We start from the raw sequence: 24,147 nt of genomic DNA, 5'->3' as shown, positions 1-24,147 counted from the left end.
TATAACCCATGGACTTGAATCAAGTTGTTAATATTCATCTGGTGTTTGCAGAGCCTCTAAATGGAAGCACTGGATGTGCTCTGACTTCGCATGCTGCATCTTTCTTCTGTTGTTAGACTAGACAAAACTAATTCTCTATCCTAGGGCCCAATCCTGCAAACCCCTGCTCATACAAGTATTGTCAGCAGGATCAGAAAGTTAATCCTTTCTGTTGGTTTCAGTCTCTGAAAACTCAGATATTTATCTGACCCTGTGTACCACCATGGCCAGACCACTCTGGGGCTTATTCAGAGGAGCAGAAACGTTACATTAAGTAAAAAACGAGATGAGTTTGCAATCTGTAGATGACCCTTGGCTGATTTAAGCTATTACAGGGAATTTGCTGGCATTTATACGGGTGGGTTTTGTTTTCTTTGGTGTAGTTCACACACCAGTAGCCTGTGTGACAGGTCAATAATTCTCTGCCCATTACATGTGAGGCAGCACAGCATGGTTTGCTCTTGCTGCATGATAGGAGTTGAAGTATCCAGATGGAACCACATAGGTTGCAGCCCCTGCATTACCCCATCTTTTATTTAGGCCTGACAAGCTCAGTTAGCGTTATCTTGTGCTTTTACATCGAGGGAACTTTTGTTAAAAAGGCAGAAGAAAAAAAGAAAAGTGAACGATAAAGAAAAAATATTACTGAGGAAAATGCAGTGAAAAACTAAAAAGGATTTATCCTGAGAAGAGCTTTCACCCAGTACTGAGCAATGGAAACAGCTAGTGTTAAGAATCCTCTGAAACATGACCTTTTAGATGCCAGTGCGTCACAGATTTTCATTTCAGCATGCTGCAATCTAGCAAATAAGTTGATGCTGATTATATAGGTGAAACAGGATACATATAACTCCATCCAATTAAACGGGAAGACATCTAATAATCTGAATGCTGTGCTGCGGCTCCTTGTCTGCTTTTCTGTTCTGTGGTCTGGCCCCGTGCAGCTCCTCAGCTGCAGACCCTGCTTTCAGAATCTGGGGGAGAAACAGGGGCTTCATCTTCTGAATCAGTGCTATCTGCATGGCTCAAGATTCACTCCAAGACTTGAGAGATCTCGTACATTTATAATGGTTACCTTTCTTTTGGTTCAAGGATATATTTAAACAATCGGGATGTTTAGCTAAGATTTTTCATTTTTGAGCTATTTTTCAACTTTTGGCAGCTAAACTCATGTACTGCAGCATTTAAGTGACTATGCAAGCAGGCTGACTTCCAGGGGTGTCAGGCACCTGCTTCTCCCACAGGTGCTATGACCTTTATGGACTCAGTAAAAGACACAGTCCAGCTCCACTCCTTCGCTGAGGAAAGACAGTTTATGACTAACCGTAAAAGAGCAAAATACTAAAGCATTTAGTACCAGAATACATGTATGTACATGGTTTCATTGCTTAACTATGGATGTTTGGGAATGATCATTTTATTATTTTGGTTACTTTATTACTTTTGGCATAAAATGATTGTAAAGCCTAAGGAGGTACAGTGAGGCTCAGAGCTTTGATTCAGGAAGATTCCAGCAATACATGCAAACAGCTCCCAGGATCAGACCAGTAATGAATTTATAGTGTTCCTACCCTTCTGCTCAGCTCTATGTGACCAGATATTCTGGTAAACATTTTTATAGCATGGAAGTCAGTGTCAAAGACCATCAGACATGCTTTGTGATTATTCATAAACCGAGCTCGGATCTAAAAGTTACAAATGGCCCTAATTAACACATTAAGTAGACTGTTAGACCTTCAATACCTTTGTCACAGCCACATATTTCCCAGCTGAAGTCACATCCATATAATGGCACAGACTCTATCTGGGGATCTGAAATTCACATGTGGATCCAAACTGGGATTTTTTTTTTTCCTTGGGAATTGTTTATCTTGGGTGAAAAAAAGAAAAAAAAAAATAAAAAATCCAAGAATTAAAAATATAGAGAGGGGTACCCGATTCTGCTTTGTATCTTGTTCCCACCAGTCCAGCAATAAATTTCAAGACATTTCTTTTTCCTTGGAAGAGTCAAATCCCAGGCTGACTGGCTATCCAGAAAAAAAAATCAAAGGTAATATTTGGGAAATAGTAGAAGTAGAAATGAGATTACATTTTTTGGGTTTTGCTTTTTTTTTTTTTTACTATGGTACTAACAGAATCATCAACACTTAACACTTTGGGTTAGACATACCTTCTCAGCCCACCGTTTCTCTGCAGGCATGTGTGAATTACTTGAGTTTGACCTGGCTGGAGGTAGTTAACATTATCAGCGCGGATGCACGTTATCTGACTTTCAGCATGAAAAGAGGCTCTTATCAGGCAGTGATAAAGGAGAATGGATGGCAGGAAGAACAAAGCCTAGTGAATCTTTCTTATTGTTTCCTCCTGCTGAGGCTTTTTTGGAGAACTGTTTGTCTGCGTGACCTTCCTACTGCTCTGATTTATTTGACTATTAAAATAAGAACTGAACTTTGCTGGAATATGACTGAAAAAAAAGGTGTCAGTTCAAATAATTTAACTGCACTAAAACCAGCACAATCCACAGTTCTCTGTGTTTTCTCAAATATAACAATTCCTGGCCTTCTCTTTAGCTGTTGTTGTTTCCATCCAATATGCTGGTGGGAGATGAAAGGTAGTTGATATATATAACCTAAATGCATTGTGGAATGTAGCTCATTGCAAGCTATATAAAAATTTTAATTATGAATATATTCTGCACATGGAAGATATAAATAGCAGAGATGCTAAAGCATGCATTTTCCAAGTACAAAGAAACTGTTTCCCCAGAGCTGGGAAAATGAGCCAACTCGCAGTATGGAGGTCCACTCTGAGGAAGCGATGGCCAGTGCAACAGCTCATCTAATAGGCCTGTTGTGGTGTCACTCAGGAGTGAACTCCCGTGCCCTTTGCTTGACCTTGTTTATTCAGAAGCCATTAGTGTCTTTTTTTTTCCCATTGCAACCAGTGACCTGCCTCATTTCCATAATTTCCAAGCCTCTTTGGCTACGCTCCAAGGCAGGAGTCCTTTATCCATCTTATTATAAAATGCAATTGCTGTGCTATAACTCTTGTTGACACTGAACTGGCCATTCCCTTGATTGGTTTGAAGTGATGGACCTCAGACACTGCAAAAATAAGGAAGCTTTTGCTCACTTCCTCGGTTACAGTGTGTTCTTTTATGGGCTCCAGTATGACTGGGATCATCATCCAGCTTTCAAGATTTTAAGGCTCACAATCCCATTGACATCTTATCTGAAATGTCTGCTATGCAAAGATTTAGATTTGGGGGTTTTTCTCCCTTGTGCTCTCCTTGATTTCCTCACCTAAGGGCCTTACTGCCTTCTGCCTTTTACCAGATAAGGATGGCTCTTAACTGAAATCAAATCTTTACCTGTATCCTGGCCCAATAATTCACTTTTCTTGTATACCAGTGCTGGTATTTATTTATGAGTAGTTCTTCAGGACCTGCCTATGCTTCATGAAGGTCTTTTCCGTTTCCTGTGCTGGAGCCAGAAAGCGCTCCCCATCCCCGGCTGAGCTGTGCCCGAGGAGCAGCTCTCCCTTCCCGCGCCGCACACCATGCCCTTGCCCGTTCGCCCGTGTTGCGTGCTCATGCACAGGGTTTGCTTTGTAGCTCTCCAGGCATGTTTTCCCTCGCATCTGGGCACTCCTTCGCTTTTTATGTGCTGGTTTGCATCTGCCATGGGCTTGTTCTCCCCAGGGTGTTGCCACAGGCTTCTCTTCAAAGCTGTGTGGGGTTGGCATGGGGCCACTGCAGCTTCCCTGGTGCAATCGTCTGGTTGCTGGTCAGGACTCTGCTTTATCCGGTGCAGGGTGTGATTATGTGCTAGACAGTACTTTCTTCCTTTCTCTGGATGTCTCATTCCCTAACTGTACTAATTGCTTTTTCTAATGCTTAGATTGTTCTCCTTTAGTAATTTTTTCTTGTATTATTTTTGAGATTGATCCTATTAAGTTCTTATCCTTTAGTATGTCATCCCCAGCTTTGAAAGCAAAGTCATTTGTTGTCAGCTGCAGCAGAATTACCTATGCATTAATTGCCTTTGTAGGTCCCTGATTTTTCTCATAGACATTTTTTTCTGTTTATGACATATTTTTCTTTGAAAAATATTAAGCATCATTTACCTCAAATAGCCTGCTTGGATTTTTGCTGCTTGCGTCTCTGAACTTGTCATTAAACCCCCAAGCTCTGCTGATGTTATTACCAGTTTGTCCAACACATATTAGAAAATTAACAGCTTTGAAACTGCACAAGAGTTGTCTGTGTCAGGTTCTGTAAAGATTAACTTTCTCCTGACCCTCTTTCTTGCAGTGCTTTCTGTTCAGGACACACAAGGGTATATTTCTTGTGCTAGCCTGCTTGAAAGCCATTGTTGATATATTTTTTGTGCGGTTTCCTGCTCTGGCTTTAGCAAGGAATGAAAAAGAGGCATATAAGATAGAAACATACTAAATATTCCAGTTTAATGACTTCTACACTTAGCAGTGCAGCTAATTACACAGCAAAAAAGAACCTTTGAAGTTCCTGTGCTTCTCAGGCAAGGAGCCTCCCTTACTCAATAGGCTGCAAATAAGATATGTCAGCGAGTGCTTTTTAAAGGTGAACACTCCTTCTTTCCTAGGAGAAAGTACTACATCTTGTGGGGCTGCTGCTGGCACCTCCTGGGTGCAGTCCTGCTACTCCCGATGCAGAAATCACACCGGCTTCTGCCAGCATTCCCAGCACAATGGGAAAGCTTCCCATGCCTCCTTCCCAGGCACTCAGCCACGGCCAGACAGCCTGGTCCTGAGGGGATTGTCACAGCCGCCTGTATCTGCATCTGACAGGCAGCAGCCTGATTTCCAGCTTAGCCCGCTGACTGTTGTATCATAAAACACAAGAAAGGCACACACAGCCCTTTTTGTGCCAGCTAGAAAGATGCTAAATATCTTTATACATTATTCTTTCCAAACGGGTGTGGGGAGGATTTGCATCCCAGGAACGTGTTTCTTAGAGGAAGGAGCAGATGTCCTTGTGCACCTCTGTGTAGTGTAGAGGAGCTTAAGTAAATGTGATTGTTTTACAGTGGAAAAGTTTGAAGATGTCAAGAGTGCCTGCCTGCCTGCCGAGTGTTACCATCATCTCAGCTTTATGTTTTAGCTGAGTGTTTGTACCAATGGCTCTACACCAGCCTAATGCAGAGCTAACCACAGCGTGCAACGGCAGAGTGCAGGGAGCTGCCAGAATCCATTTCAGCCTATCAGTCCTTGAGCTCACTTAAACTATCCCAGTGCTTTCAGGGATGCTATTTCAAGAGTCCCAAGATCAGGCTCCTGTGCCCCTGTTAGTTGCAGGCTTCCCATGGGACAGCCCTGTGCTTTGTTAAAAGTTCCTCCATCAGCTTTCCAGCCTCAAGGGAGCTGAAATACTAAACACATGAGGAAGCTGAGGAACTCAGAGGCTGCAGCAGTGGTAGCCATCTCATACAGAGAACTGAAACAGTCTTCCATTGCTGGGGTCTGCTCACTGGGTCAGTACCAGCTGAGGAGCTGGCTGTTACTTGGCAAAGTACGATCTAAACCATATGGCCCAGCAAGGAGATGGTGATGGAAATCTTTATAGAAAACATTTCACAAAATGTAAACAACAGGTTTTCTACACAGAGATAAAGATGGAGATTAATGCTTGAATTATCCTGGATAATTAGTGTAGCAGGTAATTATTTAAAATCTGGCACATCTGTGAATACATCACTTTAACTGAATTAGAAAATCCTTGCAACTGCTGCAGTAAAATGGCTTCAGCAGTCCCACAGGGAAATCTTTTTGGGAGATTAATTCTCACTTCAAATGGCAGAGATTTGCAAGAGGATTATGTGGCTAGTATGACACATTTGCATTGTGATATAAGGGGATATAGGTGGGTTTTTTTCAGAGGGGTGTGCTGGTGTCTTTGCGTTGTGTTCTTTGAGCTTGAGGGCTCAGCCCTTTTAAGAAGTAGATTGTTTTACAGATGAAATGATGCGCAGTGCTTGAAAGAAAATGGTGACAAGAACAAGGGCAAGAGCAACAGAAGCTCAAAGAGTGAAAATCCAAACTTGGATTTAAATTCCTAAAGCAGCAAGATCACAATAGCAAAGCTAGTGGATATGTTTGTTTACCTTACTATAAATGTTACCTAACATTTCATCTAAGAACATTGTATGGTGCAGCACAGGTCTGTGAGGATCCTGTCCTCACTGCGCAGTGGATCTGCTTGAAGCTCCTCTCCATGGTGGAGCACTGCAAGGGCACAGCTCGCACTGCTGAGCTCCCTCAGTGCGTGCCCTCTGCCAGCGCTCCCTGGGCAGGGGCAGCACCTCTGCTTCCTCCTGTCCTCTCAGGAAACCCAGTTTTACTGAAGCCTCCTTTGGTTACATACCTGGGGTGGCTCCAACACGCCATCTCCTGTGAGCCATCTCTCTCGGTGGCTTGTCCGTCGCTGCATAGCTTTGTGGGGAGAGTGGTGGCCAAGCCCAGGCTGAGCAAGGGAAGGGCCTTCGGGTTGGATTCTGCTGGTATTCAGGAGCTCACTTTGGGTGTTCACTTAGTGCAATCTTTGCAACAGCTTTGGTGCAAAGCAGGCTCAGACTTGGGCAGCTCTCAGAAATTTAAATCTTGCCCAACGGCCTGCAGTCACTGGGGAGATGGACTAAAAACCTGGAGCGTGTCTGGTGGGCCACTGGGCCACGTTCACAGCCAGCTCAGTGACTGATGTACTGGCTGTAACTCCTGAGTACTTCAGGTTTGAATTGGGTATTGAATGATTGCTGAAGTGTGGTACCCTTGGTACTCAACACAGGAAGGAGAGTTAGAAAATCTGTAGTTTTGTGTGCAGATTTCACTGTTTAAAGCACTAAAGAGAGCTCTAACCAAGAAAATGGTGGTTTCCTGGCACACAAAGACATTCTCAGTAAAATTGAAATGTCTCTTTGCTGTGTATTTCCAACACGAAACTGCTGCCAGGAGCTCTCATCTGACTTGCTCAGGTTCTCAAAACATCAAGGTGAGTAATTGAGACAGGCTGAGTTTTTAAGCCCCAGGGAATTCATAGCATCAAAAAAGAGTAAGAAAAGATACTTTGAGCTTTTTACAGGGGGTCTGTCTTCTAAGAGAGGTTATATTGCACTTGTTGACTGTGACTGCACAGGAAAAATTACAGGTAAGGCTGAAGCCAACATCCACCAGCCTCACCCACAGACCTGTTTAGATCAACAGGGATTTGTTCAGACCAACTATAAAACTTCCCCAGTGAGAAACTCATGCTAAATTTCACAGCACTATCCTGCACCTGCATTCAGCTCCTGGTCAAGCCTACGTAGTCCCCTTAAGCTATTTTAAAATGAAAGAACACAACCACTCTGTGCAGCAAAACTTTTTTAGCCCTTTTCTTCTTTTCTTTCATAAAAACTAATTTGCAATCCCCAAGCTATAGATTTGCTTTATCCTCCTCTACAAACAGCATCCAACATCCACTGCTAAATTGCCTCTGCCTAGGACATGTCCTTTTCATAATGTGCTGAAGGAAATTGCTGCCAAGCCAACACACACCTGATCCCACTCCATTCTAGACCTTTGATGGACCTTTGTGGAAGGGAATGGTGGGTTTATAACCTTCTCCAAACTACCTTCTCTCTTCTGACTCCTCAACAGGACATTTACACCTACTTCTGTATTGACAAAAGCCTTAAAATACACGTCTCTATCCAAAACAACAGTCTTTGCACTTTCCTTCAGCTACTGCCTTACCCTGGACTCTCCAGCAGCCCCAGACAGTGCTATCCGTGTTGCCAGGTGTCTGTAGTTCCTGCACACCCTGAGAAAGGCTTACTCACAGCAGGGCTGAATAACTCAATGCTGATCTCATGCAGCCATTCCCCTACAACGTGCTTTAGATTTTTGAACCAGCAGTGCACCTCTTGTCTGCAGCCTTTCAAGATGCAGCCACCATTGGATTTTCCCTGGTAGTGAGCCTGTCCAGGTGGAGCACAGCAAGCTGCAGGTCAGGCCCCTTCTCTGCCAAGAGAGATTTGATCTCCCGCCTGTCCCACAGGCAGCGTGCCCTCCTCAGCGGCCCCCTGGCTCACCTGGCCTGTGATGCCAGTCATTCTTCTTCCAAAGGCTGTTTCAACTGAAGTTGTCCAGACCAGGAAATGTTCAGGTAGAAAGATGGGCATGAGTAAGCCTTTAGGATTGGGCAGGGAGCAACCAGCCCTACTTCTGGGAGAGGCTGGGACAGCTCTGCCTTTAACTCTGAGAAGTTATTAGGCAGGAGTCATCCTGTGGGCTGGCTGTGGAGCTTAGAGCACTAACCCAGACTCTGGGAAGGAGGAACAGCTACTGCACGGCACCAGCTTGTCCTGCTCTCCTCTAGCTCTGCTGAGCTTGCTGCAGCCTGCAGGTAGAGACAAATGATTTAAAAATGAGCAGGACTTTTTTTTTTTTTTTTTTTTTTTTTTTTTTTTGTGGGGTGGCAATTATTTCTACTGCTGCAAACTGCATTTTTTACTACCCAGAACTTCATTTCTACCAGCATCAGTTTCTAGTGCTTCATGGTGATGCAGCAATCTCCACACTTACGGGGTCTGATGATGTATGAGGCAAAAAGGGGCATGGCAGGTTGCTTCTCTGAGTCTACCTACAGCTTGAAAACAGCCCTCTTGGTAAGTTGGCAGGCGATAGTAGTGTTCTGGGCTGATTCAGACCATCTGCAGAGGCTAATGTGCTCCTGGGCCACCAAGGCACTCGTTTTAAATTGAGAGCTATACATAATTTGAATACACTATTAAAATGGAGTCCAGCTGCATCTCACTGTCAAACTGTGAGCATATTTTACCCATGTCAGAGCACTGGAGTGTAGCCAGAAAGCCAGTGTAGTAATTTTTTGGGCATGATGTTCAGCCATATTTTATTAAACTCCCTGTGCTGTGCTTCTGAGGGCTGCTGCGCTGCAGCCCAGCATAGCTCACTCAAGGGCTGCCTGTTCCAGCCTGGTTGAAATCTCCTCAGAAACTTAAAATCTCACATTGTCCTTTTCTCCTACCTTGCACTGTTACTTAGCCTAAATCATCACAGCTGTGGTTTAATCTCATGTCAGATACTGTTAATGTAAATGCTGAACAGCTAAAATGTCATAACCATCATCTTAGTACTACACTCTGCAATGATAACAATACACAAATTTACTATTTAAATTCAGTGTACTGTAGTAAGCTGTGTTCAGCACTGCTTGGCTTGAAGGCTTCTATCTAATGTCAGAATTTCTGCAGAACATACGAAACAGTGGCAGTTTTTAACTTTAAAACTAGCATGAAACAGCATGAAACTTGTTTTGAGTAGATGCAGTATCTCTCTGAATCCAGGATGTAGGTAGATGTCTCTGCCCTGATGTTGAAGGGAATGTGCAGTTTGTTCCAGGGCAGAACAGCCTGTTGACTCCACAGACTAGATGGCAGATAGCTTGATCTGGGGATCACCATTTTGCAGTCTGTAAGGTCAGTGTCTTACATAGACTCAGTATTTCTTTCCTGGTGACTGTATGGACCATGTACCTATCTGTGCAGCTGTAAAATAATGCTATTAACTTTCCACCTTTACTTTGTTGGGATGAAAAACACTAGAGCACAGCAAGCTAGCTAGCATGGTGATAGTATAAATGAAAAAAAAAACAAAACAAAACACCAAAAATCAAACAGTAGAACGTCTCCTGTTTTGTGTAAGGATAATGAGGAAAGAGCTAAAATATGGAACACATAAAATGTGTCACTTCATTATAAGAGCTGAATTAATGGATCCTTTAAAAAACAAACAAATCAAAAAACACTATAGAAGATCTTTTTCCAGGGAAGAATGTGAGAATTCATTGGATTTGGACATGAGAAACAACGGTTTGTGATAATAGAAGTGCTAGCAAAAAGCAAAATAAGAAATGTGTTTTCTTGCTTCTTGTATCGGCACACTAATAAGCACAACCTCTAAAGGATGAAGCCAGGCTTTAGCATGTGAAATTTTTTTTGCTGAATATTGCTATCATCTCATTTCTCAGTGGTTGGTATTTTTACACTCTAGCTACATTTCACACTGATTTTTTTAAGTACACCACCAGCAAGGGAGATGGAAGAAGCAATACTGTTTTGCCTGCAGCTGCAGAAATCCTTTATTGCTCACATGTCACCTCATCAGCCATGGGCATTTGCTCCAGGAAAGCCTGCCTGAAGCTTTTGATAGTCTCTTTCCTTCTCTCATAGGACCATGCAGATATTGAGTGGAAGTTTGCACGGACAAAGCTCTGGATGAGTTACTTTGATGAAGGTGCCACTCTGCCCCCTCCTTTTAACATTGTCCCAAGTCCCAAGTCAGTCTGGTACCTTTGCAAATGGATTCACAATCAGCTGTGCCCAGGCAATGACTCTGACAATGAACAGAAGAGGCATGAAAACCTCAAAACATTCACAGTAAGGCACTGCATGGGGTTATACTTCATTATTTGAGGGTGCTTGTGCATGTTGATCATGAGAGCCACTGCTCTGCCAGCGCAGTAGAAGGTTGCTGGATCATAACTTGCTAAGAGCCATCAGGCGCTCTAAAGACAAGACTAAACATGTAGCATATCATCTGTGCCTTTCTCTTTGCAGGAACGCCATGCTGACAACCTGATTCAGAATCAGCATTACCAGGTAAACTCTTGAGCACATAAAGTTTTTACTTGCTGTTTCTTCTCCTTGCTTATTTTCTAATATCTCGATTCTTGCTTGCTTCTAGAATATATTTTGATAAGTGTAGATCCTCTAAGAAGATTTTGCTTATCATGGATTAAAACATTTCTCATTAGAGATGGGCTGGTTCAGTAAATCACTCCTAGCCTTTCACTCCCTTCAATGTGGTGGAAAGCTTGCCAGGTATCGGTGTCTGCTGAAGTCAAAGGTGACATCCCTATTGCCGTCAGAGGGAGCAGGCTGTCACGTCATCCTGATTAAAACTGGTTTTGCAGCAGTTGTACACACTCTTGAATTGTTCCTTTCCTGTTCTTTTTTGTGAAACATCCCTAACTAAAACAGTGGTTGGGATTTTCTTTTGTTTTGGACAGCTCAGGAAGGATATGTGGTTTCTTTGTTGAATTTGGCTGGGTTTGTTTGTTCTCAACCTGCCTGTCATCAAGTACTCCTTAAAGTCAACCTGCAAAAGAATGAAACTGTATTAAAAGCAACAGCGTCAGTACTTGAATTCAGTGTGATGTATTATGCCAGCATGCTGTAAGAAAAAAAAATTCTCCAGGATGTTAGGTGGTACGTTAGGCTATACTGTCAAAAGCCATTAGTAATTTGTCTTACTTAAGACATCTCCTGCTTTTTGAAGAGTATTTTTAGCTGGAGTTGATGTTTAACATAATTAGTCACCTTTGACAACAGACATTTGGTACTTTCTGCTTCACAGAACAGCTTACGGGTACCAACAGTGGAATCTCTTAAAAAACATCCCAGTAAAACCTCGGTGCAGAGACCACCTTCATGCTTGGTGTTGCTCAGACTTGTTATCCCTATTTATGAAATGTGGGAAATGAAGGATTCTCTTCTGTATATAGAGAACAACCTCTGTGCATGTTGGCTGGCACAGACAAATGTACAAGCTCGAAGTACCAGTTTGTGTATGTAAAGACAGCAAGGAGGTTCACAAACACAGAGCAAAGTGGATCTCACCCTACCAAAAATCTGCACTATAAGAAACAGCCCAGGTAACACAGAGAACGAGAGCCCTTAGAGAAGTCACTGAGGGTGTGATTCAGTCCTCCCAGCGCTGCCCACAGACACTGCAGCAGCCTTGAGAGGAGTTCCTAACCTGCCATTTGGGAACGCCCAGGCAGCTGGCACATGTGGTTTAACGTGCATTGCCTCATGGGGTCCTGGCTGTTCTTCGGGTGATTTATTGACAACACACCCTCCTTGGCTTTCAAATACTTGATAAACAATCTTCAAATGGCAAGTTTAGCCTATCAGGATACACAGCATATACACGAGATTGGTAATCTTAAAAACTGTCAGCAGCTGAGATTAAATGGCTTGAGGACATTTAAGAACATCAAACATTTTTTTCTCAGTGACTTTTACATATACAAAACAAGTACAAACTACCTGCTCACTGTAGTTAACAACTGAGCATTCAAGATGATATGTAACCATTTCCAAAAGTTTGTTCTGCTTAAAAGAAAGTGTTCTGTTTCTAATGGTAAGTGATTTTCTTTTTAAACAGCAAAGTCAGGACAGCCACTGTCAGTTAAGAACTCAGTGAAATGCAGTAAGAACAGAGTTTGGTCTGAGACAGCAGTTGAATCACTTGCATTGTTTCCTATTCCAGGAAGTGATAAGAAATCTTGTGAAAAGATATGTTGCAGCAATGATAAGGACTTCCAAAACCAATGAAGGTTTAACTGAAGAAAATTTCAAGGTAATTTTTTATTCTTTAATAGTAATAAAACATTATATTAATTCAAGTAGCCACTTGCAGAATTCGCACTAACTTGTTAAAAAGGTTTGTAACCTGCTGTGGAAATAGGATTATTACTGGAGCTGGGGTAATATATGATGTGCATATGGGATTTTTTTGAGCAGAGAATATTATTGTCTTCTCATACAATCTCCTCCCAGATTTTAATATACAATATGTTATGTAGACAAAAGCATTGGAAAATGGTAGGAATTAAGTATCTGATTTGAGTCAACATCCCATCCCTAATCCTAACGCAGAGAGAGCCAAAGAATGAGTCTGGGTTAACAGCTCTGAAGAACACTTACCAACAGAGTTAAATTTGGGCTTATCAACTAAACAGGATTTGTGCCATATTGCTAATTTTTAGCAGTGTTTCCTCTCTTCCATAACTGTCTCTGCATATTGGGGGGGGGAGTGGGGGCGGTGGGGTGCTGCCTGGTCAGAGGTGGTTGGTCAAGAGAGCTGGTCCCACAGCCTTCGGAGACAAAAATCTGGTGAGGTCTCCACTTCTCAGGATTACCAATACATTTTTGTGTGTGTATCACTGAATAATGAAGATGTATGTGGTATCCTTGTAAGCATGATTTGGTATCAGCCCTTTGCATAACTCTGCACAGCTCTCCCAGTGGAACGTGATCATTCTTTCATGTCACAGATAAAGCTGCTGAGTGTAACTCATTTCTCCTCTCATCCTAGGAATTGAAACAGGACATCTCAAGTTTTCGCTATGAAGTTCTTGACCTCTTAGGAAATAGGAAGCCCCAGAGGAGAAGTTATTCTACCAGCAGCACAGAGGTGTCCCAAAAGGATGAAACAAATGAGGATGGTGCAGGAGAAAAATCCAAAACCAAGAGCGTGTCTTTCAATGTAGCCAACAAAAAAAAGGACTTCAATGTGTCTGCGCTAATTAAAACTATGTCTGGGATCGATATGGTGGAAGAGAAGCCAAAAAGCAACGGGATCAGTAAGCGCTCCTTTGTCCGAAATGGAAATAGAGTGCAGAGACTTTCCAGCTCCAAGAAGGAGTCCTTTAAGAGACTGGGCCTGCTTTTCTCCAAGATGAATGGACATGTACCTGAACCAAATTCAGAACCCATGTACACTATTTCAGATGGAATTATTCAGCCACACTACATGTGGAAAGACATTAAATATTCTCAGATTGATAAAGAGAAAGAAGAGAATTGTTCCAAAAGTGAAATTAACCTCAATGAGGTGGACTACAGCAGGAACACAAGACACACAGGACAGAGCAAGGAGTGCCCTGTGGTTTGTACCAGCTCCCTTCACTGTGCTTCCAGTATTTGTTCCTCTAATTCCAAACTTATAGACTCGTCAGAGGATGTGTTTGATTCATGGGGAGAGGCCTGTGACTTGTTTATAAACCAGTGGAAAGAGGGGCAGGAGGATCATGTTACAACTCGGCTATAAGTAGTTATCTTACCACTCACTGGAAAACTTAGCCAATTATTTGTAATTGTTTGCTCTCATCTGATTCAGCATTGCTCTTTGAAAAAAAAAAAAAAAAAGAGTAGAACTACTTATGTTAGCTTATTTTATAGCCATCTGCACCTTTTTTAATTTACTTTTTTTATACTCACAAATACTAAACTAAAGGTGTCACCATTTATAAGGTCCCTATAAACCACAGGAATCCCTTTGGATGCAGTCTGAGTCTTCAAACCCCACAGACTTCAGACACGCTGGTGGCCAAGTAAAGGATTTCTCCAGTGCTCATCATCATCCCACCGCCGCTGGGTTATCACTGCTGCTATCCAACACGATTGGCTCTGCGTCCTGCTCGGTTTTCCTTGTCAACACAACCAGCTGGTGAGCAGTGGCTGAGAACCATATTTAAAATCTTTTCAGAAAGAGTTTCTACTTATAACTGGCTTTTTGTTTTCTTTAAGCAATACAACCTCTGGTTCTTTCAGCTGTGTGTGGTTTTTCAGGTTATTATATTAATATTGTAAATTGGTACTGAATAAGAGACCCTTTTGATCACCCAGCTAGAACATGTTATGATTTGCCTACTTACATAGTTCCCATAAGAAATTCCCCCGGTAGGGAGCAGAATCACCTTTGAGTTAGGCTGACACTGGAAGCCAGCACCTGGCCTTGCTACCAACTTCTGTGTAGAAAAACTGACCCCAAACCAGCTGTGGCTGCTTGAAACACAAACATCACAGCCCTGAGCCTGGCCCTTACACCACACCCCTTGAGCTGTATCTGTTTTTTAAAATTCCTAATCTTACTTTCACTGCTGCAGAGAGGATTTTTCTGCCTCTCTGGTGGGTGTCAGGCTTTAGGAAGAAAACCATCTTCCTGGTATATGGCAAGTGCTAGGATAGATCATCTTCCCTGGGCCTGTGAGCTGCATTTCTGAAAAGCAACCTAAGCAATAGCAGCTCAAACTGCATCTGACAGCCTGGGAAGTCTCTGTAGTTCCTTTCCTAAGGTGCAACAAAAAGGAGTGCAGTGGTAGATGTTAGCTTTTATTCCCCCAGTCGTGGCAGTGTCTGGACAGGGCCTAGCAATGTCACTGCTTTTGTTCTACAGAGCATCAGAGAGCAGAGAAGACAACCCCATCAAGGGCAAAATGGTTGAATTTTTAATAGTGATTTTGGTTTTTTTTTTAAACAATGTAATACTTGAACTTTCTTCTGCAGTGTTGCTAAGAAACACAGATGACTGGCACTTACTTACCACCACTTCAGAGCCGTTATTAGTCAGTTGCTTTCTTAGAGGAAGCAAGTCCTGACGGGGAGCTCAGAGCCAGCCTTCCCGAATGGCAGAGCTGCGTTACTGCTCTCGCGCAGTCACGCGTAAGGCTCTGCTCCCGGGAGAGGGTACATGAGCTGGAGCGTATCCCAAGGGCGGTTGCCAACAATCACCTCTTCTGTGAAGTGGGTTGTGAATTGCATTTGTAAAAGCATAATGCTGGAAAATCTACACCTGCCATTGGCACTGGTCAGATTTTACCAGCGCGGGGCAGGAGCGGCTCTCATGGCAGCGTGGGGGTCAGGAGGAGAGGGATTTCTCACTACAGCAGGCCCCACAGAAGCAAAGCTGCACCTGCAGCTGGATACTCTGCCTGAGTTTTAAATCTGGCTCCCTCCTCTTGTTAAGGAAAACCACCTCAGTGGATTTTCCCTTTGGGCGCCTATACAGCATTACCTAAAGGTCAGGATGGAGCACACTTGTATTGGAGAGATAAATGTGAACCGTGCAGCAGCTCCTGTAGCAGAGTTGCAGATGCTAACACTCTGGGAAGTTTTCAGGACAGACCTCAATGTGGAGACCATGGCTCTAGGCCAGCTCTGGTGTTAAGAAAATCAGCAACAGGGAGCAGAGACTCAAAAACGTTTCTGTACTCCTTGCTTATAAATGACACCAGTCTTGTTTCCAGCATGCAGTATAAAGCCCAAAATATTTAAGCTTCTAGACATGTTAGTGAAGGCAGAGTGAAAAGCAACAGATTTCAGGCTTTCATACTAATTGCAGGGTTAGAGTTGTCTTTGAAAACTGCATCTCCTCTTCCTTTACGAAAGGCTGAGCAAACTAACATTGGCACTACACAAGGAGACTTGCAAAAATCTGAGGGTCAGAAGCAGCTTGCTGATCATTTGTGAAGAAATCCAGCACCCCTGCCTTTTAAGAGGTGAAAACATCAATACACAAGAGCTGCAGTCAGAATCGACCACGAGCAATTCTCAAAGTAGCTCACCATAAAAGTCCTACACTGTAATAAACCAAACTGAGCACATTTCTGGAAAGACGAACATTAGCAAGAGCTGCTACAGGGGGGTGAAGGAAAGGATTTGAATCATTTTATGCCTCACCTCACCACACTGCAGTTTATGAACTCTACTTGACATGGGGCCAGCAAATCTTTATGGTATTTCCTGTGTAATGAGTAAGAATGAAAACAATTCAAGTATGGTCATGCAGACTGCATCAACTGAGTTCAAGGCTGAGATAGAAGCAGGGTTCATATCCTTGGACAGGGGAAAGGCTTTTAAGATTTCCATGAGAGCAAGCATATTGCTACTGGTGATGATTATATTGTGTCATTCGAATGCAGCACTGCATTAACAGGTACAAATAACAAAATGAAATGCAATTAACTCTGCAGTGGTGCCCCCTCAAAATACAAAAATTGACACCATGCAGCGCAAATCCCTTCTGTGCAAACTGTGTGAGTCATGTTCTCCTGCTGTGTCCTGAAAGGGCAGGGGTAGGAACTGCCACATTGGAGTACCACGATGGATAACGCAGTCTGCAGAAATCTCTCGATAACGTTATGTTAAAGGCAAGAGGTACGTCACAAGGCTGCTTGGCTTCGGCTCCCCTGGGATTTGTTTCATGACTCAGATACTTCCTAGCTCCCAGCTATGAGCTAGTCTGAGTTTACTTTGGGATTTAACACAAATATTTGATTTGGCTGTGATTAATACATGTGTCCAGGAGTTTGCAAAACTGTCAGATTGGCCCCCCAAAAGGCAAAACTCTATGTGATTGCATCTATGCATCCCCTTTGGTAGCAATAGACTTTATAGCAGCTGGTGAATTATTATTATTACTCTAAAACAGGAGCTTCAGGGGAAGGAAATTAAAGTATCTTTTGAAAAATAATTTGATAAGCAAAACCTGGGGTTTTTTTTGGTTTTTTGTTTTTTTTTAATTCACTTGCAGTAACAGTATTTGGGATTTCACTAGCATTTTTCCATTTCTCAAAAAGAAAACATGTTTTAGTGAAAGTTATTCTTTCCTTCAGCGAAATCAGTGAACTACCCCTGTGCTGTCTGCACAAGCAACCAGGGTAGGAACTGGTGGGACACTTGGAGCTTCTCTTGTGAGGAGTTAAACTTCTCCTTGGCTTGGGTTCAAGATGCACAGCTGTGCTCCAGCTGGTACATGCCTGGCCTTTATTCTGTGGGCTTCAATAATAATCCTTACACTTATGCAAGGAATTTGGAATTAGGGATAATAGAGATCTCAATCCCTTGCCCTTGCTCTTAAAGATGCGTTATTTCTCACTTTCCATCCCCAGTGTCATTTTCACCTGGCTTTTTAAAGCAGCAAACCTACAAATGATCACCTATTAAAAAGTGAACAAATAACTTCCAGGGTTGAGAATATCAAATAGAGCTAGGAGGTGTTTGTACTCAGGTCAGAGATTAAAGAAGTTGTTTCAGAAACAAGAAATTAACTGACATATCTCTGCAGATATTTGGATAATTGCATTTGTATATTATTCACTTACCGATATCTATGTAAATACTCAAGTATTTGTATATGTGGTCCCTAAGAGGAAGCATGCACAGCGGTTGGAGCACAGGACTGCTGAGGTCTGTTCCCAGCTCTGCCACTGACTCACCTGTGACCTTGGGCAAGTCACTTAGCCTCTCTAATGCCTCAGTTTCCCCATCTGTAAAATAGGGATAATAATACTTACCTACCTCGCAGGGGGGGTTAGTTCATTATTTATAAGCACTTTCAGATCTTCAAATTAAAGGCGCTATATACAGTAAGAAGTTAATATTCGTAGCAGTAGTATGTACTTTTATTTTCTTACAACTAATTCAGGTTAGGATTTAACTGTATGTCTGTTATGATAGTTTTCCATGTAGGAAACTAGCATGGTTTCCCACAAAGGGAATTTAGGGGACTTCCGCAGTAGACAGAGAGCAGGAGCAGCATACCCTGGAAGCCTAAACGCTAAACACTCTTGCTTTTGTGATTTATGTCTCACCCTTAATGTCACCTCACTGTATTTGTGTTTCATCTTTTTTCTGATGGTACATGTAATATAATTTTTAGCAGAAACAGCCACTGTAAATATTAAATACTATTTAAATAAATATATTCATCTATAAATATACCTTTTAAAGAGGTTAAAATTGGTTGATGCAACACACTTGTAAGCATGGAGAGGTTCCACAGGCAGCCCAGGACGGATGCATGCACGCACACAGGGCAGGATGCTGGAATCGGGCTATAGGAAAATGTCACCAGATGTTATCACCTCCTTCACATTCACTTTTCACCCCACTGCTGGCGAGGGCAGCAAGTCACACAGGTGACAGGGTGTGGCGGGAGGGTGTGCAGTGTGCTGGGGCCAAGGGAGGCTGTGCCTGGAGCTGAGCTGCCCTGCTGCTCCGTTTTCCCGAGGGGCTGGGTAGGGCAGCTCCAGCAGCACTGTGTCCCCAGCATGATGGCTGCTGGAGGAACCCCTCCCAGACAGCAGGAGACTGTCTCCTGTGTCCCTACGAGGGGGCTCTTTGCCCTGATTTCTCTGTAGGTACAATTTGTTTTTCTTTAGTGCTGACTCAGGAAAAAGGTCTTTGGTTTGAGTGACAGAACTCCCAAGATTTGACTTGCAGGGTCAGGGCACTATGAGCATTTGGAGCTCCCTTCCAGGAACACAAGCAGTTGCAGGGTATCTGCACCAGGGATTGGGACAGTTACTAATGGCATAAGCAAGGATCTGATTTACTTCTGGGTTTTCTAGCAGGTGGAAAACTAGACGAGCACCTGCTGCTCTCACACCATTAACTGTATGTCCCATTTCCCTCCGGACTTTCTCAGCTCTGCTTTGAAGTTTCTACTTTCCTTTTTGGAAGGCCAAAATCCCTCCCCAAAGCATATTTCAATTAACCCAGAAGAGGTGCAATTTTTGTTTCATTTCTGGCTGAGTTCTCCTTCAACCAGTTCACTTCTCCTGCAGCATGCTAACACTTTTTCAGAGAGGCCCATGAGGAAGCTCCACGCAGCCTCAAAGCTGATTTCCAAAGAAACGGGATCACCCTTCCACTTCCATTGCAATTCCCCAGTCAAATAGAATGGCAAAAAATAAGCAAAACCATCCAAACCACTAGGGCTGCCTAGAATGAATGAAAATTGATATCTCTAGAGCTGTTTCAGGGGTGGCTGTACTGCAAGGACCCCTCCCTCACAAGAGGGGCCACCCAGCACCATGGCCACAGCCGAGCCACAGCAGGTTGCAGCTTGCCCAGGTGTGCTGGAGGCATCAGCAACTCTCATTCATGTAATGGTAAAATTAATTGGAATTGGTGAGACTACAGAGAATAACAAATCAGCTCACTACAGGAGCATCTAAAATAAACTGTTACCAAAATAAGCCGTAGTTTTCAGCAAATGTGTAACTTGAAACCTAACAACTATAAAGTCAATCAATGGATTTTGGTTTTGGGGAGGAGGCGAGGAGCACTCTAGGCTAGCCACATTAACATATTTTCTAATAATTTGTAATTTGATTCAGTTTCATTTTCACACTACTACTTTCCCCATTTCAGGCCATTACACTTTTGCAAACAAGGCATTTATTATTATTTATTTATTATTATTATTTATATTATTCACATAATTGCCTCACCCAGAACTGCTGCTGCTCTGGAGTAAATTCATGACCAAGAAGGACTATTTTAAAAAGAGAACATGCTTTATCTAAAAAAGTATGTAAGTGTTTGATCCTTATCTTCCAAATGTCTGATGGTATTTTATGCTTCAGGGAAACAAAACCCCCAACCCATAACAACAAATGAACCCCCCTGACATAGCTCAAACCACCCACAATTGTAAAAGCCAAATTGATCTTGCAGTTCTTTCTTTACATACAGAACCTGCTCAATCAATGGCTCACCAATGACAGAAACCTGTGCAGCCCGTTCTGCCTGGCCAGCACATCCTCCTTCAGCATGCCTTATTTTGTTTATTTTGGGGATTTTTTTTTTCCCCTCTCCCATTTAAAGCATTTCCATGTTAGCAGTAACTCCTGAGACAGAAGAAACGATGTGTTTAGACAAGACGTGATCAATTGAGGAGCTGGTCTTTTAGCACATTAGCTAACAGAACACTGTGATACCTTTAGCCAATGGAGTGAAATGCCTTTTGACTATAAATAGTTGTTTTTGAGCAAGGGGGCACTTTTTGGTCTAGCTATTTTTTGGGTATTGTACAGTCTTATTTAAAAACTACTGAATGTGTTTATAAGGCGGGTCTGGGAACCAGAGGGCAAGGGATCTTTGAGAAGCAAAGAATAGTAGCAGATGCCTCAGCACTCTCTTTTCTATATGGCAAGCCCTAGAGACCCAGGCTTACTCTGCAAACAGTTTTTTTAGCAATCGAGTTTTAATATCAAATCTTCATTAAAAAAAGCTATCACAGAAACAGCTTCGCACCTGAGCATATTTTAAACTACCATTTTACGTCATGGGATAAAAAAAAGTGAGGCTTTTTTTTTCCTCCCACTTTATTTTAGTTTTGGTCAAAAACGTGATGGCCTTTCCCAGGCAAAAGAGCTTTTAGATGTTGCAAGAATTTTGTGTATGTGAAGACAGAGCGGGGACCTCAGCATTTGCCAGTTGAATAGTAATAGCCACCCCTAGAGAAAGGGCGGGGAGGAAAGGGGAAAAGCAAAAAGCAAAAACAAATGCTTAATTTTATGTACTTTTCTACTCGCATCTCTTCTGTCCATAGTGCAGACTCCATGTCATAACTTCATATAACATGTAAAAATGAAATGATGTACATAATAAAATTATTTATTTTATGTGTATTTTTAGCTTAACTGTAAACTGAAAAAATTTAATTTTTTTTCCCAAAAATGTAAGCCTATTGAAATTCAAGGTGTTTCTACCTTTTCAGATGTAACATTTCCAGCTGCCTATTGATAATAAACATTTATGAACAGCAACAGATCTGACATTTTACAGTTTTTTTAAAATCATGTTCAGCCCAGACTTCTCAAGGGTTGTCAGGGGGCAGAGGAGGACTTAAGAACTACAATTCTAGAGAGACATATATTGGTATTTACATTAAAAAAATGTGGCACAGTCCTGCTTACCTACAAAGAAGTCGGCCACCCAAATTTCAGCAAGTGTTTGGGGCAAGAGCTGAACAACACCTGGCTCTGAAAAAAAAAACAACCCAAGAACAGTCATTATATCCTGTCTACAACAGAAAATAGCAAACCACTGGAAGCGTTGGTAAATAAAATGCACCACATTAATGCAATTACTTCTGTACAAAGTAGTCTAAGGAAATGTAATTCCATTTTAATTTGCTCCCCAAAGATACCCTTCAACCAGCACTACATCAGCCACATTATAATACACAATGATGCAGTTACTAGTGTAAAAGAGTCATTAACCAACAACATACAACTATATTAACATAATTTGTTCATGTAAAGTTGTTCTCCAAGCAAATCTCATTAAAGTACTAGAGGCATGCAGATACATTTCAGAAGGTTTACACCAATTACCAGAAGCTCTTGTTCAAGCCTCCAGTAAAACAAGAATTTCTTCAAGTTAAACAAGGCAATTCCCCTTTTTTTGAAACACAGAAGATTCCTGCACAAGGGAGACACACAGAGAAATAAACCCAGTCCATGTCAAAAGCTGTAGCAAAGCCCAGGACCACAGTGATCTGCAGCTACAGGATTTTAAATTCTCACATAAAGACAGAAGGCTACTCTTTTTTTTAATAGAGAAGGGCATTGTGAAGTTGGATGTGCACCTTCCCACTCACATGAGAAAACTTGGAATTTCAAAGTTAAGGCAGCCCGGATCCCCAGTTGTGCTTCCTATTCCAGAAACAGGAATCAAACTGCACCTGAAAATTACTTCCCTCCCCTCAGCCGTCCCTGAGGAGGTAGATGTGCTACACCAGCAAATACCAGATTTGACCAGAAAGGGAGGTGGGGGAAGAAGTTTTGCAGTGTATTTTATCTTCTCTTACTTGTGCTTCCTGAAAAGTAATCCAAGTCATGTATTCACATAATCACCACAAACATTAAACATTTTTTGCTTTCAATGACAACAAATGTTTTAAAAATACTGGTTTAAAAAGAGTCAAAAGCCAGAGTTTTAGATTTGATTGGAAAGTGCAAATAGGGTAGGGAAAAGGAAAAACATAAAGGAGAGGATACAGGGAGTTAAGTAGTCCATTAATTTTATCATTAAAGGATATTTCACTTTCTCTTAAAAGACCATTTTCTCTAACACAACAAACAGTCATCACAGCTATAAGAACAGAGCAACACTTATCTTGGAGTAAACCCCAGCACCTCGAAGCTCATGGCAAAACATTCTGTTCCCAGGAAGGCAAGATTTAGCATCTGGAATAAAAGTGCTGCTGTAAACTGAGTCTAACACATAAAACCACCCTGTCAGGAGTCAGGCCCATGTTCCTGTTCCTGCAGATCACCACACTTGCAGAGATGACTCAAGTGCAGTAACGGCCTCATGCGTGCTCTTAGCCAATGGCTCAGCCTGGCAGAACTATTTCATACTTGCCACAACTTGGCTGACTCTGAAATCTGGTAAGCAGCAGTGACTTGATCACACATAGGAGTTTCTAGATACAGGCCTGCCCTGCAAAATTTAAACTCTGATCTTATTTCAAAGCTATAAAGTCCTGGTCCACGGGTTTTATTTTCCTCCCTTATGAATAAAAAGCAGTTACTTGGAAGTCTGGGTCTGGATTTATATGTTGGATAACTTCCATAGATAATGCAGTCTTTGATGGTGAGATTTTTTAAAAGAGAAAGGCGTCCAGCAGCACTGCAGAGAGAACTGGAAGCCAAGAGTAAAAAAACCACAAATGAGTTAGAAAAAAAACTCGCTATAGGAATGGGTTTGGTGTTCTTGCATGACCAAGAGGAAAACAGAGCACAGGAGTGATAGCCCATCAGGTTAATGCTGCTGGCAGGCAGAATCAGCATAGGTTTTCTCTACAGTATTTATAATAATTATCTTCAATAACAGATGGATTTTACAATTCAAAGACTTCAGAGACTCGTGCCTCTGGCAAACAGCAGTAGCACCATGGATGATAAGACACACGGACTAAAGTGGGAGTAGCGTGACTCCGGCTGCGGAGGAGGGCTGCAGGGCACAGGACAAAGGAGGGGGAGCAGGATGTGCTCTGCAAGGGCGGCCCTCAAGGCTTGGCCCGTCCTTTGGTGCAACACCCAAGAACCTCTGCCAACATACTGTGCTTTCACGTCATCGTGTAGTGAGCAGTAATCAGAGAACAGAAGTATAACCTAAAGTCTGGCGACCTGTGGGCAAACACAATCAGACTGAAGCTTGCTCCTTCTAAGGGCAGAGAGATTTGCAGCCATTTAAAAGAGACCGACGTACTTAAAAACACAAGCAGCTCACACCCCGAAGCACAAGAACCACAGCTGATCACTGCTTCTTTCATCCTGTGGTTTCAGAAGAGAAGAGACTTGGCTCTGAAGCTGTTTATTAGAGCTACAAAATCAGAAGTGCTCACATCTAAAGAGCACTCTGTGGCGCTGCCAGCTCATGGATCCTTCCTGAACAACCTTCAGGTGTTAATTTATTTTGATCCCCTGCCTTTCATATATAAAAACAGTGCAGAAAAGAAGGTAGCAAGCAGGACTAGCACAGACTTGGCTACACAACTCTTCTGTTCTGTTCTCCCTTTTAAAGGCTCAAAACTCATCCACAAAAAATAGAGAAAAATGAAACACACATTTCAGGATCAAATCCTTGCTTTAAAAATTCATTATTATGAAACATACTTCAAGAAACCCAAGGGGGGGGGGGGGGG

The 24,147-nt window shown here is 42.4% G+C and overlaps 1 protein-coding gene across 1 annotated transcript in view; it reads left to right on the top strand.

Annotated features, from left to right (window-relative positions):
• TRPC5 (transient receptor potential cation channel subfamily C member 5) overlaps positions 1–21,245 on the top strand; it is a 73,033-nt gene extending 51,788 nt beyond the window's left edge. Inside the window, exons 7-10 of the mRNA XM_026848695.1 lie at positions 10,305–10,511; positions 10,692–10,733; positions 12,409–12,498; positions 13,237–21,245. Coding sequence (XP_026704496.1) covers positions 10,305–10,511; positions 10,692–10,733; positions 12,409–12,498; positions 13,237–13,971 — 1,074 coding nt within the window. The 3' untranslated portion in view covers positions 13,972–21,245. The remainder of the gene's footprint in view (positions 1–10,304; positions 10,512–10,691; positions 10,734–12,408; positions 12,499–13,236) is intronic.
• The last annotated feature ends 2,902 nt before the right edge of the window (positions 21,246–24,147 follow it).

This window comes from Athene cunicularia (assembly GCF_003259725.1).
Source record: "Athene cunicularia isolate RWA chromosome 4 unlocalized genomic scaffold, athCun1 chr4_part3, whole genome shotgun sequence".
In the NCBI taxonomy this organism is placed as follows: domain Eukaryota; kingdom Metazoa; phylum Chordata; class Aves; order Strigiformes; family Strigidae; genus Athene; species Athene cunicularia.
The sequence above is the reverse complement of the archived record's forward strand: the minus strand, read 5'-3'. Positions and strand labels throughout refer to the sequence as shown.